The sequence below is a fragment of the Coloeus monedula genome, assembly GCF_965178545.1.
Source record: "Coloeus monedula genome assembly, chromosome: 2".
Taxonomy (NCBI): domain Eukaryota; kingdom Metazoa; phylum Chordata; class Aves; order Passeriformes; family Corvidae; genus Coloeus; species Coloeus monedula.
The window spans coordinates 53,770,203-53,789,547 of NC_138782.1; the positions used below are offsets into that span (position 1 = coordinate 53,770,203).

At 36.3% G+C, this 19,345-nt stretch overlaps 1 protein-coding gene across 1 annotated transcript in view; it reads right to left on the minus strand.

Moving 5' to 3' along the window:
- Positions 1-19,345, minus strand: part of UTRN (utrophin) — a 324,375-nt gene that overhangs the window by 206,148 nt on the left and 98,882 nt on the right. Inside the window, exons 40-48 of the mRNA XM_082303315.1 lie at positions 16,560-16,751; positions 14,595-14,767; positions 10,608-10,758; positions 9,104-9,279; positions 8,080-8,215; positions 6,908-7,057; positions 5,652-5,736; positions 3,894-4,099; positions 2,623-2,740 (exon numbers count right to left, since the gene is read on the minus strand). Of these exons, the coding sequence (XP_082159441.1) occupies positions 2,623-2,740; positions 3,894-4,099; positions 5,652-5,736; positions 6,908-7,057; positions 8,080-8,215; positions 9,104-9,279; positions 10,608-10,758; positions 14,595-14,767; positions 16,560-16,751 (1,387 nt within the window). The remainder of the gene's footprint in view (positions 1-2,622; positions 2,741-3,893; positions 4,100-5,651; positions 5,737-6,907; positions 7,058-8,079; positions 8,216-9,103; positions 9,280-10,607; positions 10,759-14,594; positions 14,768-16,559; positions 16,752-19,345) is intronic.

Here is a 19,345-nt window from a genome sequence, read left to right on the forward strand (position 1 = left end):
CACCTGTACTACAATTTTGGCCAAGGTAGAAACACTCCAGTAACAACCTACTTTGGCAATTTAATTCCACCACAGGTTTCTAAGACTTAAGTAGATGGCAGAACAGAGAAGTTACTGAGTACACCCCACTTCCTTCAAGTATTCCATTCCTCTCTCAATAAATAGTTAAATTAGGTGATGGATAAACACACTTAACCTTTAATAAACAAGGAGTGAAAAAGACAACATGAGAGCCTAGAACAAAAATTGTGCATTACAAAAAGCAGTGAATCTGTCTTTGGAGAGAAATACATGGCATCATACATTTTCCTGGATACTTACAGACCATTAAAGCAAGTGTATTACTTGAAAGATTATAGAGGTGGAAACAGGTTTGTCTACTACCTGATGTGACAGTTACAGGGAACAAATTATATCACTAAAGAATGCAATAAAAAAGAGTGTAGTAAAAAAGTAAATGCAAAAAAAAATCAAAACCAAAAAAACTAAGCTGGATTTCTTGCACATCTCTCCACTCTGAGCAGTAAGAGGTAGGCAGTATGTAAGACATTGAATGTATTTATTTTAACAGTAAGTATGCAATTTTATTAGAAAATTAACATGCTTGACACTCAAGTCACTTCAATTTTCCATGAAGCAAAAATGTCAAAGGTTGTGCTTAAACTGAAACCATTTAAGTGAACTTTACTTTTTTTTTAACCTTTTGCAATTATACAAAGCCATTGTGCTTCATCTGCTTGAGAAAAATCTCTTTACTTTAATACATTCAACAATATTCTGTTTAGTTCCACAAAGCTCTCAAAGACTCTGGCAGCAAAGCCCACGTGTCAGAGTAAATATCACTCCACCATGCTGGTGGACAAACCTAATAATTTGTGCAATACAGATTCATCCATTTCAACCCACAGGCAGCTTGTGGATCAATTTTTAAGCATAGATATTTGACATTTACATAGTAGCATTACTATTATAGAACAAATACTTATTTATATACTTTTTCTTATTAATGAACCTTACTCTCTATACTGCTGACATATTTACTCTTTTTTCTATCTCCAGCAAAACAGGACAGAAAAATAGGGACATTCCTGGTAGCCTCAGGATTCAGTGGGTTCAAGAAGTAAGTTCCTAGAAAGAGTTGTCATGGGTACCAGTCTGCTATCACAGGCAGAAGGACTGGAAAAGATTCCTGATTAGACTGTTTTTAAAATTCCCAGTGTCTATGAAGCAATTGGGAGCTTTTCTTTGCTCCTATGCATTTGCATAGTTACGCTTTGTCTAATGACACAGAGCAGACTCACAGAAGGTTGTAGGACATCAGTATATTCTGATAAATATTTAGTGTCTGTATATACTCAGTGTTTAAACAACGAGGTGCATAAAGCAGACCTGAGCTTCACTTTTCTTCAAAGAGCAAACTGTCCTTAACAAATGTCAGTAGTAACAAAACCTTCATTTTTTTTTTCATGTTTTATGACAGGCAGAAAATCTTCACACACATCGAAAGTATCTACTGGAAGCTTAATCCATGGAACAATATACAGCTTCTCTTTTCCCACCCTGGACGGGTATGACTATAGGGGAACTCAAACTTTCAACATACAGTCCTTTACTTCTTTGTTCAGCTTTTCTGAAGAATCAGGAATGCTTGACCCAATGTCCCCTCGTTGACAGACTCCCATGGAGTACATGGTTATTATCCTCTCCAGAGTTTCCACCTGACCCCTAGTTCTGAGTAACTGCAAAACTAAGTTGCTTCTTTGAGTCTTACTCCCCCCTACCAATCCATAGTCTGTGAACCTCCGACAGCAGATGCCATCTCATCAGACTCCCAGAAAAGCCACCCATCTGTGGGCTTTCTATCTGAGCCTACCATCTACATCGAGTCTTATGGACACCAAAGAAATTCATGTAGGTGTAGTAAAGGAAAACTACATTACAGAGGAGAACATAAGAAAATATATCTTTCCATCTTTACTTCTAACTATGGTATTCCCTGCTGCATGAATTTTCTAATCTTAGGAACCAGCAAATCTTAAGATTTCCAAAACCAGATCGTCCATTAGTTTCAAATTGTGACAATTGGACATTTCTTAAGTACCAGTAAAATAAATTTTCAGAGGGAGTGGGGGCCTTTAAATTGGAAATTAAATTTTCAAGTACATGTCAGTGACTTAAAATCTCTACTGTCAGTCAACAATTTTCAAAGTACACATGCAAACTCATTGTCCTAAAGTCAGTACATTCATGTTTTTAACTGTCCAGTGCCTCAAAGTTCAACAAAAACAAAGACACATGATTAGCTCCTTTTCTCAATAAATAAAATCCTCATCCCTGTGGCTGTGAAGCAACCCAAATTCTTCACAAAATGTTTTGAAATTCCAGCAATACTATTGACCTTTGAACCTGAAAAAATGGCCAGTCAAAAAAACAAGCAGCAATTCTTGTTCCAGGAATTTTCATTAGACTTTTTAAATGAAAGCCACTTAATTGCCAAGTGTTCTTTTCCTTTTCAAGGAAGGCAACTTCAGCTAGGCTCACTTGAGATTTTAAGAGAAAGATATGAAGATTTTTACTGCCATGGAAACAATGTATTCACAAACACAGGATGGAGAAACTTACTTTTTTCTGTGATCTCTGTCCTAATGTCTGAACTGGAAGTTTTATTTTTCAAATTCTGAGCCAATGTAAAAACAGAATCAAGCTGCGGGTGCCGATGGTCCATATCTGCATTGGTTATCTGTTGAGAATTAGGATATGATTTTTAAGTCCAAAAAGTAGAAATTAGTTAAATTCATCTGTATTATTTGTAGATAAAAAACCACATGTGTCTCCACAAGGATACTGCTGGTCCCATCAGTACTTTAACCTTTGAATTGCTACATTATTATAGCACTGCTTTAAAAAGCTAAAATATTGTAAATTACAGTTACTGAAAATCCAGAGGTGAAAGTTAACTGTACAAGCCACAGTTACCACAGTTGTTGCCCAGTGTTTTCCAATATCTATTTTTCACTCCTCCATAACTTATTTTTCTCCTAACCAAGCTGTCATCATTTATATATCTCAGAAGCAGCAGTGGGTACAGGGGGAAAGTGAAGAAGGAAAACAACTGTAAGGAACAATCAGACCATATAATGTTGTTTTATAAACTGTTGTTCTCTTACTATGGCAATGTACCAGAAGCACATATTACAAATATTATACAGTTAAAGCAAAGCATTTCCAAAGCTACTGTACATCATGTTATTCTTTCAAATTCCAGACTATGTGAGATACTCACAGAAACAGTTTAGCACTTGTTTAGCCTACAGTTTTTACTCTACACTTAGTTAATTAAGTCATATAAAATGAACCTTAACAGCTGCATACATCTCACTAATACTGCCCTTAATCACAGTTCAACATAGCATGAGCTATCAACAGAAATAAAACATTTACATCATAAGCATTTCTGTTACAATTTTCAATCTTCTTAGCGTGCCTCTGGAAATCAATTTAGTGTAACTACAGCAAACAAAACCCATTAGAAACCAGTAAAGAGTGAATCAAAGGTCACCCACTAAGCAAACATGAAGCTTCTCCAAAGTCTTCAGGGTAAGTTAACTATACAAACCCCAAAAGGTGTCAGGAGATATTCTCCATTTTCTTTGTTTTAAACAAAAATATAACAGTGCTTAGCTCACACAGGGATACAAGAATTAACCGGAAATGGCTCTGAGTGTAATAAGAACATCATTTAAAGTGTAACTTTCATGTTATACATTTAATTGCAGTCAGGGGTTTTTTCCCCTTGTTTTTAAACACCTTAATTACTTTTCATTTGTTTACTGAATGCAAAAACTATTAAAAATATGAGACAATTTTCTACTAGCCTTCACAAAAACACATACTTTCATTCGTGCAATAGTCCGATTGATCTCTTCAGTATTTCCCACAGTGACTATGTTTGACTTGAGCATCTGGTCAATCAGTACCAACCAGTCAGCCAGCTCAGTTCTAGTTTTGTCCAGATCAGCAGGTGCAGAAAGTTCCAAAGCCTGCTGAGTCTGAACAGGAATTTCCAATGAAGAAGATGCTAGCACCACCTTTTGGATATCTGAAACAGAGTGTGGGGGTTCTGTTAAAGAAAAAGTAATCATGGCCATATGAGCAGTTCTTGGAATAACAGGGATGTTTTGTAATTCCTATAAATATGGAACAGCGTCTATAGAGAAAGCACAGCAAAAACTGTATTTTAACAACCAGAAGCTAAGTAATCAGAAATTTCTTGTGCACCTTTAAGGCAGCTATTTTTTTTACTGCATGCCAAAGACTCATCCTAATGATTCAGCCTAAATTCAAAATAAACAAGATGAAAACTTGCAAAAACCAAATTACATTAAATCTAATAAAATGAAGCTAAACATTCTCTGATACAAAAGGGAATTGACCCTTATGAAGCATAAAACCCAATACTTTTTTTAAGATAAACATCTAAAATTTTCTTCCTCAGTTTTCTATTATGTAGCAAAAAGGTATTCTCCACTCTTGGCTCAGAATAAGCACAAGTCAAGCTTCTGCAATAGATGCTTCATGGACTTGGCATTCGACAGCTGTCTGAGGCAGGGACAGATGCCCACTAGTTCAGTCACATCCTTTCTATCTTTTTAACCTGACACAACAAAGAAGTGAGGAATGAGGTGAATGAATAGTAAGATTCACTCCAGAAGTTGTGTTCTAGTTCCAAGAAACATTAAGTCACATCAAGCTGGAGCATGAATATTTCACACTTCCCTCAAACAATGAAACACAGGAGCTTTGTTTAACAAACACCTTGTATGAAAGGAGAACAAGCTGAATTCAAGGTTTTTAACAGGATTAAACAGAAGTTGGTTTGCCTCAAATTTTGTTTACTGATGCTGAATTAAAAAAAAAAAAATAGTGAGTTAATTTACTGATGTTTGAGTTGCAAATTTTTTCAGGCAAGGGCTGTTGTCTTTACCTAAATTTCCAAAAGGGAGACCTGGGCATTTTGTTTACAATCTGTATCTGCTGAACTGCCTCCAACAACTTGAAAATATGACCAGTGTCAGTGCCTCATACAAGAACATATATTTGGACAGCCTTCCCTAAGACATTCAGGAAGGTAAGTATCTAGCAGATAAGGGAGATCCATCTGTGTCCCTAACTGAGCCAAAAGAAGCAGAATGGCCTTTATTTATAGGACTGCAAAAAATCTGCATGCAAGAGATACTTTACAAATAGTTAGCTGTATGGAAAGCTTCTAGTGGATCTTAATTAGTCAAAGGTATGACCCCAAATCCACAGGAAACCAGCCTGTCACAAACACAGCTATTTTGGTTTCTACTTTGTACCTAGACCTGATGAAGAAGCCTAAGCCTTACTAAAACCTTTCTCCATTTCAAAACTCTTCGAGGAACTCCAAAAGACTCCCCCAGCCCTGAACAGTAGAGTGACTTCTTCCCTACCCAAACATTCTGTCTCTCCCATAGTAATATGAAGGCAGCCTTAAGTACAGCACCGTGGTTCAACATTTCTTATTTATATTTGTCTAAGTTCATAGAGTTTTTTCCTTTTTCAATTACTTGTGACTGCAAACAGGATTACACTCAAGACAATTAAGCAGAACAGAAGGACTGATCACTCACCAGGCGGCTTTGTCTTCGTAACAAGATGGGACTGCCCAACAAATGCCTCCAATTCTCTCACTTTGTCAGGCACTTCTCTGGACACCTACAGACCAGAAGAGAGAAATAAAAACAGTAACACAACCTATATTAATGGCAGAAAAGTAATCTCTTATTGAAAGACAAAATATTCTACACCACACCTCAGATACATTTCAAATATTTTTTGAAGGTATCCTTTAAAAACAATAAAAACTTCAAGAGGTACTCAAGTGGGTTTTTTTCAAAAGATCCCAGTGTCATACCTAAATATTGAGAAGAAATAAATAAACTATTGTAGACTGGTCATTTACATGTTTTTTACTGTCTAAGCACCAAAACTATAACTCATTTGAATATACTTTGAAGAAAAGATGATGCAAAGCATAATTTGTCAGTCGCACAAAAGTAGAGAAATAGGGAACTAATCGAAAAAGGAAAAAATGTTACAACTCCATTGTAGTGAAAACAAATTTGCCTATTTGCTTTTTAAAAATTTTTAAATGCAGTGAGGGAAATGTAGTATACAAAGCAGTGGGGGAATCCCCATTTTCATGGCTGAACTGGTAAAAACACATCTTTTTTCTTTCTCTGAACTATCAAATGCCCCTTTCCCCAATACATTCTTACCTCTGTCATCCATAAAATAATCTCAAATAATTTAATTTTTTTTTTCATTTGGATCTCCAGGCTTTGCTTGAAAAAAATTCTTGTTTTACTCCAACCAGCCTTTCCAATGAGATTGAACACAGGAGTTTCTAATTTATAGCAGTTATGCTTAAGAAGAAACCCAGACACACTTGATAAGATTCTTACTAAGCTTTACCACAGCTTAATTTCTCTTCTTCTTAACTGCTACAAGCATTCAACTTTCCTACATAGCAAAGATTTATTCTCTGAATTTCAAGTTAATACATTAACTGTTTGACTCAAATAAGCAAAATATTTTTGATCTAGCTGATACTTTTCATCCATCTTTCAAAAAAATAAGCCTACACAAAAGAAAAAAACAAAACAAAACAAAACAGGAAAACCTAAGCTAATTAAATTAACTCAATCTGACGGAAAAACGTCCATCAGTATTTTCGTGTGAAAATTGTTTGGGGTACATTTCCTGATCATTCCTGCATGGCTTCCAAGTCATTTTATGTACACACCACATGTCATAGATACAGGAAAAGGAGAACAACCATTCCATATAGTCAACCTCAGGTACCCAATACTGAAGAAATGCACACCTTATTCCACCTCACATTGAGGGACTGCAGGCAATCAGAAAGTTTGTCTTTTTCCTGAAGACCAATGTTTTTATCCAACAGCACTTCAGGTTCAGTTCTGTTCAGCCATTCCAGTCTGCCACCCAGTACTTCCATCTCTTCACTTAAGACCTAAAATGGACAGAAGAGCTTTAGATGAAATGAAATAAAATGCATACATGCTTAAGCAAAAGAGGAAAGCTTTCTTTTAACTCCAATATTAGGCATTTCCCTAAACATAAACAGAATAGCTTCTATTTTGGTTTCTATGCTTGATCTAGAAATTATTGAAACATTTATTATGTTTCACTTCTGGCATTTATATTAAGGCAGATGACAAGAAAAATTACACTTTGATGACAGTCAGGCATCAAATACTCAGCTGACGTGAGTCAATTTGTTTAGGCAAACACAACTGCAGCCACTTTACATCATTTATAAACACTTGTTCAAGACTTCCCACCTAGATTTGGTCTAAAAGAGGTTGGTTGAGATTTTGTTGGGTTTTTTGTTGCCTTTTTTTAAATTACTGATTTTTAAAAAAATGAGCAAGCAGGTTAGTTGGACTGACTATTCCTCTCGTTCTTTTAGTATTACAGAAACATTCTCTTTCACACATCCTACAAACCAAAGACATTTTGTTGTCAAAGCCAGACACAAAATAAACAGGAAAAATACATACATATGCACACAGCTTACTTGAAATGGCCAAAACCCTTACAGTTTAAAAAGCAGATTAAATAAAATCTCACACATAAAAAAGTATTACAATTGCCCAGTAAATGGGACAATGGTATTACTTACCATTTAAGGTTATCAGCTTTCTTCTACAGGTTTTAGCAATTACGAAGCTGACACACACACAAATCATCTCCTGTGAAGTTCTACTTACTAAATTTTATCAGTAGTATATCTATTTCTCACTCTTTCATACACAGACATCATCTTCTGGCTACATACCAGTTACCAACTCAACCCAACTTCATTTCAGGGTGCATCCTGCCTGTGTAAGTAATCTCACAAAATTGTCTCACACAACCATAATATTTCTTTGCCTATTTGCAATGTGAAAATTCCCCTCGCCAAAAGCCATGTCCTGATGCTTTACACAAGACTTACAGATGTATACACATAAACACACTAATCAATCTTGCCTGTAATTCTTGCAAGTTTTCTTCATGGTTGAATGTAAATCTTGTGTCCAGAGCATTTTCTACATTTTCTAACCAACAACGCAGCTCATCAAGCTTCTTTCTGTACTCTATCAGCTGCTGGTTCTCTCCTTTTAGCCTTAAAAAGTGAAACAAAAAGTCCAGCACATCAGTCCTACATTAATTCTGATGCCACAGTCAAGTGCTTTTCAGTGCTGGGAGCATTTTAAAGGATTCATTTTTATCGTGAAAAGATTCTACCATCATCATTAAAATGCAAGATATTTGCAAATAAATACTACTACCTTCAAAACAGATGTATTTTAGTTCCAAAGTCACAAAACAGACTTTTAAAAGGCTGTGGAACACATTAAACGTAAGCGATAGTAATGACAACACCTACACGCCTAATCATTCCAAGTCATTATAAGGCCACTGAATTTTTCTCCTGGAAGTTTTAGGGACATATATAATACTTTCCCTAAATCACATAAAACTTTAATGAAATTTCTCAAACTAAGTAATTAAGCAAGTTCCTATTACATTTCTAAATGTACCAGGGGATGTTAAAAACACGTAATTACATAAATATCTTACTTTACAATATTGTGGTTCAAGAACAATACAAGTTGTTTCAATTAGTGTATCTATAGCAATGATAAAATAAAAATTCATGTGATGTACTTACAGTTCAGCTTCAGCCAGAGAAAGTAGCTGAGCAATTCTTCCTAAAAAGTCTGGCTTTATAAAGAAATTATTTTAAAAACAAAGTACAAAGTGTAAGAAAAGTAGTTTTGTGGTAGTCATTTTGTGAGTTGTACTAAACAAAGGCTTACTAAGCAGTCAACTGCAGATGGATTTATGAGAAATTTGTCTAGACAACAGTTCCAAACTGAGCTCTGAACATTAGGGAAATTCAGATTAATGACAGGGTGCAGTAGAATGCACTCTCTCTCCCAGAGTCTTCTAAATGAAATTCTCCTTATTGCATCTGGTCAGATATCCAAATTTTTGATTAACTTATTACCTCTGTTGTCTATCCATGACCTCTGTTGTGATTGCTTTCCAGCGTCTATTCAATCCTGCCAGTTTCTCCTGTAGGAAGCTCCCATCCGTAGCAGACAGTTTCTGTATGATCCCTTCTCCAGTTCTGTTCAATGCTGAAACACTGGTCTGATGGCTGTTGACTCCCTCTTCGAGTTCCTGTCAGAAATGTAAAAGCCACACAGAATTTTATTACTGACCTAAAGTGACTTTGATCTGGCTCATGAGACATAGGATGAATCCTGGGTGCATATTATTTTACTAAAAACAGGCACTTAAAACCACCTTACTTAGAAATGGATGCTGTTGATCAAATTATTAATGTTCTGTTATTGAAACTAATTCAATTTTCTAAGTGTCATAGAAAGATACTGACACAGAATAGGCTGCAAATACTACAAAGAATCACAAGAATTCATTTAAGCCATCCATGCTAAAATCTACACTCATATTTGATTCCTTTTCTATTAATGTACAGCACTTCCTAGTGGTTCTAACAGATGGTATGACTTTTAACCTGTTCTTTTCATAATCTATACCCCAGATACTTCTTTAACTTCAGAGTATTTTAGCTAGGATAACTATGGCATTGCTGCCATCATCCTAGATGCCACAGAAAATTCATGAAGCATAAAGAAAGTCAGAAGACGTCAGGATTAAATTTTCGAACATCCCTAACCACTGCAAAAATCTTACACTGTTAGCAAAAATATCTTTGCAACTAGATTAGGAATAAGATGTTTCAAAAAAGAGAAGTGAAATTCTTGAAAACTTCAAGCAGCAACAAGGATAAAACACAAGCTGTGTCTTAGATAGAACTTACTTTTCTTTCACAACTCACATCTGACACTTGGATAACTAATATTCTCAAAAGAAAAAAAAGCCTTGATCCTTAAAGTGATGTTTTCTTCTCCTTATTTAAAAGGTAGTAAAATAACTAAAAAGACATCAGGGAGCTAAATTCCAGAACCAAAATCAGAAGAAAAAAAAAAATCAAACATAAAACCCCTGTATTTGGAATCTTCTTTTTCTAGATTGATATACAAGGTAGTATCTTCAAAAGTTATTTGTTTAAATAAATAATTTGCTAAGTAACAAATGACCTTCACTGGGGTCCATTTTTTAAAATTATGAGTTGAAAGCAAGTGAAATAATATACTGGATTTTTTATCTGATTAACATATTTCTGAAGCTGTAACAAAACTTATAAACTGACAAATTATGCCAACATTTGATTTATCAAATTATCTCAAACCTATCCATACTAAGAGCAATTATAAAACCCCAAACTATAAGCAGGAGTTGAGCTCTTCCCCAAGAATAAATTTTAAACTGCAGCCAAAATAGAAATGTTAAGAGTTACTGCTTTTTGAAGTGTAATTGGACAGCCCCACTGCAAATCCATATGTCTATCTATAAAACTACAATTTTAGACAAAAATCTAGGCTTTTTCCATCTTGCTCATTTTCTGCCCGATTCACACATACCTGCTGATGCAGCCCAGCTGTCTGCAGCTCCAGGCTGCCATCTGGTCCACGGGCATCAGCCAGTAACACTTCAGCCTCTGTTATCCAGTGGGAGAGATCATTGAGATCACAGTGGAACTGCCTCCACACCTCAATCGCTCTGTCAAAGCAACTGTGGGAAACCAAAGGATTGAAAAATTAACCAAACCATTGCAGTTAGAAGGCTAGGAATCCCATTCCACTGCATAGATTTGCCTTGCAGAACAGAAAGACTAACACACAACCTGATTAACCAAGTCCTAGTAACTGAAGGCTTCCTGGCACAGTAGCTAGCTGTGGTGAAAGCCAACAGCACAGACTGTCATTAACTTCCAGCTGAAGGAAAAAAGGGCAGTCCTAAGCAAACTTTTGTTTCTACCACTTAAAAAATAAAGATTAATTAGCTACATCAAACTGGTCTGCAGAACCCTTCCCTCCTTTAATCGTGAAACAATTCAGCTATCAGACAGTGTGAAACATGAAATATGATTAATGACTCTTGCTCCTTTTTCTCCTTCGTAAGCTATGGGGTGCTGATGCCCAGAATTTATTAAGTGAGGGTGATTTTGATTATATAGATTATATATTTGATTAAATAGTATTATCAGTGAACATGCATAAGTCGGTCTTACACAATTTAATCACACAATAATTTACCAGATATTTCATTGTCATCATCTTTGTAGCCTCAAATTAATGTGTTGCTTAACTTGAAGGGCAACATGCTCTAGCATGGAACAGGTAAAATTACCACAGTCAGACGGTTGTTTTTTAATAAAATGAGAGCTCTCTTATGTTAACAAGCTAACAAAGTGAGAGCATGACAAAAACACGCCAGAAAGGAACAGAGAGGTTTGTTTTCTATTCCAAACTAATAAAAACAGTCATCTTTAAAGACATATGAGGCCAAGACTACTGCTAATCAGAGGACACCTATTTTGACTGAGGAATGATCTCATTTGCAGCTCATTATTGCAACAACTGCAAACAACTGCACCAGTAAAGACTCTGGGGTATATGCATACATATAGATGCAATCTGAAATTAGCAGCATAAGAAAGAACTTTAAAGAGCTACCATTGCAACTATTTTTTTCACGGAAATCAACAGTCACAGAGTTCTTAGCAAGATTGTTTTCATTAAAATTGAATCTCATTTTACAAAACATACATATTTCTTGATACATACAGGGCTTTTTTGTTATTATTATTATTGGCCAATTCCAGTAAAGAAGTCCTAAAAATCCCTACTTAAGTTTTTCTAACCTTATCTCCTACTTCTACCATTTCAGTTTCTGGCACATACCTTGATTCAATACCCTAGACCAACCTGTAGACTGACCCCAAACCTCAATCTCCCTTTATTTCTCATGTATGTTTCTGTCCCATGATAGTAACTCATTCCACATTTAATGAGAAGATACATTCCAAGCACTTAAAATAGATTAAATTTGATTCCTTAAAAATTAAAGTTTTTGAAGGAGTTTTGACCACATGACTTTTTGAGCAATGAGCAAAGTTTCACTCCAGTTTTGAGTCAGAGGCATGTGCTGCTGTTTCCCTACAGACTGCTTCCAGTACCAAAGTACTTTTAAAAGTACCTGTGACTATTGCACCAAAACTTGGCTATCCTTTGCCTCCTGTGCAGGAATCCACTGTTTCCAAACCACTTCTCATTCCCAAGTCATCAACACTTTTAGCACTGGGGGAAAACCCATAGCAAAAGGAGAAGAACTAGCAAACCAGCACTGTTACTTCAAAGCTTTAAGTCCATATATACACACATTTTACTCTACACATGTTTAACTCGAACTGTAGTCAGCTGGATTTAGTTGACTACTTAGAAGCTTTGCTAAGTAAAGTTTAATTCAACTTGTGCTTGGCTTTATCAGAGCTTTTATCAAAGGTTTAACTACTTAGCTGGCATTCAATCACAAAATCTTTACTACCTCTGAAAACTAAGTCAATCTTTAGCTGGAGGCTTCAAATGCTGCTTCTCCTAATTTTGTAAAATCCCCACCCACACCAGAAATAGAAAAAAGCCTGAGATGATTAAGGAGATTGTCATCTAGCTTATACTTAGTGCAAAACTAGGAAAAGCAAGATTAAACTTGGCTAAGAATTCTTCTTTGTAACGGAAACAGTATAAAAATACTAATGCCATTTTAATATTGCAATTAATAATGTCTTCATTGACCAAAGTGCATGCTTCTATTAAAATTGCAGCATTTTATATATTCAGAAGGCTACATTCCATTTATCTAAATTGCTAGTCCAGTAGTCCATTTTTGTATGAAAACAAAGCCCACTATTATTCTCAATAATATGCAGAGTTTTACAAACTTTATGAAGTTCAAAATTAATGTGTATCAGCAAAGTGACTGAAGAGGTGATCTGTTCCGTTTTGCCAGTTATTCATCAACACTGAACCTACTCTTTGATACACTTACCTTTTTCAATAAGAAGACTACTTTTCTGGTCAGCCCCGGCTACTTAAATGAAACTGTACTCATACTTACAAAATGTTCACATTAGTTAAAAGTTTTTCAAGTAAATTACAAGTAGGAAGAAAAAGGCATAACTAAAGCTGAGTGCATACAGTACCTATGAGGACAATAAAATAGCTGCAGGCTTATAAATATGGATGGACACCAGGTTCTGGAGCAGTTGTTTCCAAATACAGCAGGTGACCACGAGCAACCAGCAAGAACACAGAAAGTTGTACTTAGCTGGCATCACTGCTTTCTAATTAAAGAACCCACAGTGAAACAACATTGCCTGCTGATTTCTTAGGAATCTTCATCCTCCACTGATCCAGGGATCCAGAATTTCTGGAGGTCTCTATTTAGATGATACCATCAACTGATTTTTATATCCCTACACACACATCAGTGCTCTGAGAAATAGTTGCAAACATCTGCTTAAGTAATACACACTCTTCCTAAAAACATCTCTTCAAAATACACTGCCACATGTGTTTGATATCAGTTTTCTGGTGCTACAAAGCAAGTAAACATGGTTAAACATTACTTTATGCTCTGCAAAACTTCTACATCATTCATTACCTTACATCATCATTAAAAAGGAAATACTGTAAAAGCAAATTAACTACAGTATAAGCCTTTGCATTTAATTTAAAATTTCATAGAATAATTTTCAGTCATTAAGGGGTTCTTTGCATAGCAGCAATTTCAGTGTCCACTGCTGCTTGCAGTGTGAGCACCTTCAGCTTTGTGGTAACTTCCTGAACACAGACTTTCACACTTCTACAAATTCCAACTTAAAATATTCACCTAATACACTTTTCCAAGTTTGACTAAGTTGTGCTGGGTTTGTTTATAAACATTTTAAACTGATTCAGATAAGGTAAAAAGTTTAGAGTATCTTCTGTAAGGGGTGGGGAGAAATCAAACTTTTTGCCCAAGTGAAATTACACCTGTTTGTAGAAAGGAAATTGGAAATACATATTTCTTAAGCACTGATTTTAGTAGTCTCTTGTTTTCCTAAGCACAGCATTTTCTAATCAGGTCATCTCTCATCTTCAATTACTCACAACAAATATTATTGACAACTATCATAGGTGCTGTATTTTAAAGATCCCATTCTTTTAAACTGCATCCTTCCCTCAAAAATCAACCTTGAATGTTAAAAGATGTCCTACTCAACATTATTCTTCTAGAACTTTGCTTTGAGATACCTTTACAAAACCAAAATTTCATGTTTTGTTTATAAAACCTTCTATTTAATAAAGTAGAAACAATCAGCTTCATAAAAGCAGTCAAACTGCAATTTCCATATTAATGGTTTCAACATTGAATAATTCTGGAAATAATTTTGTAATACCAACATATTAAAGCTGATAACTCCCAAACTCATCTTCATCATTAAGGTACATTTGAAAAACACTTACATAAACATGTACATAAAGTATTTACCACATGGCCAGAGAGACCAATCATGCTTGACTTACCACTTACGATCATTGTACATTCTATTAATTCTGTCCCATTCTGCATTCAACTGTGTTAATGCATCTCCTATTTGTATTGCCTCTGGTCCAGATGCTTCCAATATAACATCAGGCTGCTTTTCATGTATGACTGCAATTTGATCCCCAAGTTTATCCAAAATATCTTTTATGTTCTGCAAGCACAGTAATGACACAAGCTATTAGTCAACACCAGCAGGAAATAAAAGAAAAGTATCAAAAAAAAATCTTTTCAAAATTCTCTTCCAAAAATCAGCATTACAGTAAGACCATGAGCACCAGTACCAGCAGTTTACAATTTAAATAGGTTTTAGCAACTGAAATGAATAGTTCATCACACCTTTAAAGCATGTGTCCTTTTCAAGTTTTTATTAAAATGATGAAATACTTCATATATATCCAATTTGTCCCTAAGGTAAAGGGACACACCATACTTCTCAAAACAACAGTATCTTCATTATTAAACAAATCTGCCCATGTCATGAAGACACTGCTCATACTCTTTCCCCATGTAAAAAAATGGACCACAAAATGTGACTTTTATCATGCTTCATGTGACCTCCCATATGCACAGAACTGCAAAAGCATAAAGCTCCATAAAGGTTTTAGATTTAAATGACAAAGTTAAAGTAATCAATTTCAAATACCATTGAACTATGATGTGAAAATTCCTTTAAACCAGATACTGTTGTAAGACTGCCTTGGTATTCGGAGGACAAACAGTCCATGCAGACAGTGGAATTTACTTATCTTTTTGAATTTAAAACAGTAATGCTTCTAAAAATTCTATGCTCTGCTATTTGCTTTTTGTGAAAACACCCTTAGAATATACCAAAACTTCAAAATCAGATGAGACACTTGCTCCAAAATGAAGTATTGTAAACCCATCTTATGATAAACACTCCTAACAGCACTCAAGGCAGCACAGAAGCAGCATAAGCAGGGACAAGAGAATTTCATCAATGAAAGGCTGCCTGCTTTGTCAAAGGCTGGCACCATTCCCATATTTGCTTTTGTAAAATGTATAAAAAAACCAAGACATGAAAAATGGAGTCCTGAACACAGCAGAAAGAAAAGCATGCCAGAAAAGTGGACTGGAATTCTGAAAAGCTTTTAAAGGACCTATACAGCAGCTGCAGGAACAACTAATCCAGCTCTTGGTGAGAGGCAAAGCCTGACTACACCTCAGACATGACACATGGATCCTGCTATGATTCCCAGTCCAGAGAGGTACATGTACACTGCACCATGCCATGTGTAATTCCCAACTCCAATGGATGTTTTCTGGAAAAATCTGTTTCACACTCTTTCGAATGCTAAAAATTAACCAGGACTCAGACTTCTACATACTCAACTCCTATTTCCCAGGAGGATTCATTATTTTCAAACACAATTTCTTCATCCCCTTTTGAAAAAGGCCAGGTCCTTAACTATTTCCTTATTATTAATCACACAGGTAAATCCACTGGCTGACAATAAGAAGAGGGAGTTTAAAACTGAAACAGGTACCATCATCTTGAGGCATCACATATAGCTTTATAAAAAGTCAAGAATCACCCTCTCCTCTTCCTATGTGAGCAATTGTTTTCACGTGACCTAAGAACAGCAGCTGTATTAAGGCTATCAAGCAGGAATGTAAGAAGATTGGCTTTAGCATTTCTCTTAGAGTTATTTAAACTACAATGAAAAATAAAGTGTCTACAACAAATTAAACATTGCTCCCTCAACCTCCCACCCAGATTTCATGCTGCTATACTTTGTATCCAGATTATGCATAGAAAAAAAAATAGTCAACAGAACTGTCATTTTTTAGTTTTCAGTGCATATTGATCCTGTATATACCAAGCAAAACCATAAATACAGCAATACAGTTGCAGTGGCCAGTGGTGGCCTTTATTCTGCTGTTTCCCTTCTCTGCTCTGAATATAATGCTTAGGCATGCAGTACCTTCAGTGCATCTTCCTGAGCTGAAAAATCTTCGTAGATGCCAGTATTTAGCTCTGGTGCATTCAGCAGCAGCTCAACATCAGCCATGGCCAGCAAAACTTTGTTGATCTCAACCAAGTACTCAGCTGAGAAAGGCAAGGTCCTAACTCCTGTAGCAAATTGGCCTTTTAACCTCTGCTGGACAGGGATTGCCTAAAAACATGAAAATTAATTTTATATTTCAAACAATAATCCATTTTATGAAAAAATCCTAAATCAATAAGCTATACTCAGAATAAATACTTTTCTACATTAAAAGACAAAACAAAGGCCTTTCTAGCAAAGTTACATAAATTCGGAAAGCTGCAAGTCCTGCACAGGACAGTTTCTCTATTTATTTTAAAAGTTAGAAAACAGTAGATATCATGCCTCACAATGACTGTGTATTATTCTTGATTAAAACTCCAAGAAATGGGAAGGGTACTGCTGTTTCTCTTACCTTGATCCTTCCCATTTCCAGAAATAATACTTCTTGATTGAGCCTGAATCTAGTGTTACAACCAACTCTGCTTCCTTCATCACAAAGATACCAGTTTACTGAAACACACTTTATTTCACATCCATATTCTTTTCAGTAGGCATCCCCACCCACATTTTCTAACCATTTTTTTTAAATAAATTAGTGCTCCACCAGTACTCCAATATTTTGCAGTAGTAAAAGACAGTAACTCCTCCAGAGCTTGGTAATTGTTTTCTGCACTGGCTGCGAGACTAGGCTATCTAGCCAAGTACAATGTTGGCAGATAAGAGAGTAAGAACAATAATTTAATGCAGCTTTTTCTTGGCTCACAAATTGTGGGCTGGATCTGAAACATTAGGAAGCCTGCAACAGGAAGCTATCCCTCAGCCACGCCTGGCAAAAAATTAGCAGAGGCAGGTGAAGCAGGCTGACAGCAGTTTTTAGCAGAAAACCTTTCTTGTCAAACAGGATTCTGTTACCATCTCTGAAAACAGCCCAGTTCTTTAATAAAATAATAAAAATAAAAATAAAAACTGGAACCTAATATTACCAGCACATGTAGTGCAAATTAAGCAAGGACTGAGGCAGAAAAGGTACGTTCACATATTCACCATTCATTATTGCACGCACTAAATGTTCCTAAGGATTTTCTTTGGTTTGCAGTTTTTTTGTTTTGTAGACAATCATCTCTCTACTGAAACTGAGGACACAGCTTTGCTTCCACGAGACCTGTACCACCAAATACAATTTGCTTTCAGTCATTCATTGCATACCAAAGAAACTGGATGCGAGGGCACCCCAGCATAAGTCTACTAAAAACATGAATTACAGAAATGCATCACAAACTACTCAGTATTGCTTTCAATTCAGTACACCAAGCAAGTGCCACAATTAAAAACAAGGCTTACTCCATACACTTTAGCTACAAACCCAGCATCTTGGTCCCTGATGCTCCCCAAACCTATTTCCTTGAGGTTCTGAATATATTTTATCAGCTTCCATCAATGAAATTTGGAGCAAAAGCCCAAGGCTTAGACAGTGATATGGTTTCCTGTGGAAGGAGAGGGCCCCGTTCCAAAGAAATCAGTCTGTGCAACTCAAAGCATCTTTTCCCTAACAATATGAAACAGGTCAAGGTAAGAAAAAAACACCAGGATGCCTTCTAAAGCAGAGCCATCTGCAACATCTTCACGAGGTGTTTTCTCTAACTCCCAATCAGTCCACAAATCCCATTCTCACACAGGCAACAGTCCAGAATCGACTTCACCCAGATGAATAGGTCACTGGACTTTATTATGTTTCTGCTTCCCACACACTGCTTTGTCTCTCATTAGAAAAAACTTGCACAAGGTTTAAAACAGCGTGTTTTGGCATGCAGCAAACTTGTTTTGTACTTGTGCATTGGCATGTTCTGAAACTCTCTGCTTTCCCAGTAACACCATCCTGGGCCAGATTACTCTGTTCTGCTAAGCAGTGAATTCCTCCTGGTGCTGCTCCTCCAGAGCACACCTCATTGCTAATCTCCTCCAGCTGCCTCCCATCACCGAGATGATGCTTCCTCCTCTTGCAACCTTCATTCTTGAAGGTGAACATATGTAAGTGTTATAAATGCATTAGTGCTTTACTACAGCAGAGTTTTAATTGTTCAGCTGTCCTCTACCTTGCATCACAGACTGGAAGCTTCTAAAATGCAGCATACTATGCTAAAAAATAGAAGAGGAGTTGTACGTAACTCTCTCACAGTTACCTGACAAATACCTAAATATCACAGAAGCTGGTTTTGCTTGCTTGGCTCTGTTGGTTTTTTGCTTTGGTTTGGTTTTTTTTAATTAACTAATAAAAAACCTCAGGTAAGCAAACTTTTCACAGAATCAGAATGATTTAGGTTGGAAAGGGACCTTAAGGACCATCTCGTTCCAATCCCCCTGCCATGGGCAGGGACACCTTCCACTACATCAGGTTGCACAACACCTCATCAAACCTGGACTAGAACACTTCCAGGGATGGGGCATCCACAGCTTCTCTGGCCAGGCTGTTCCAGTGTCTCACCACCCTCACAGTGAAGAATTCCTTCCTAATACCTAATCTAAACCTATGTTCTTACAGATTAAAGCCATTGTCCCTTGTGTTATCCCTCCATGCCTTTGTAAGAAGTCCCCTCCAGCTTTCCTGTAGGTACTGGGAGGCTGCTATAAGAATCTCCCCAGAGCCTTCTCCAGGCTAAAAGGCTCCTCTTAGTCTGTCTTTATAGGAGTAGTGCTTCAGTGTTCCCACAGTTTTTCTTAAG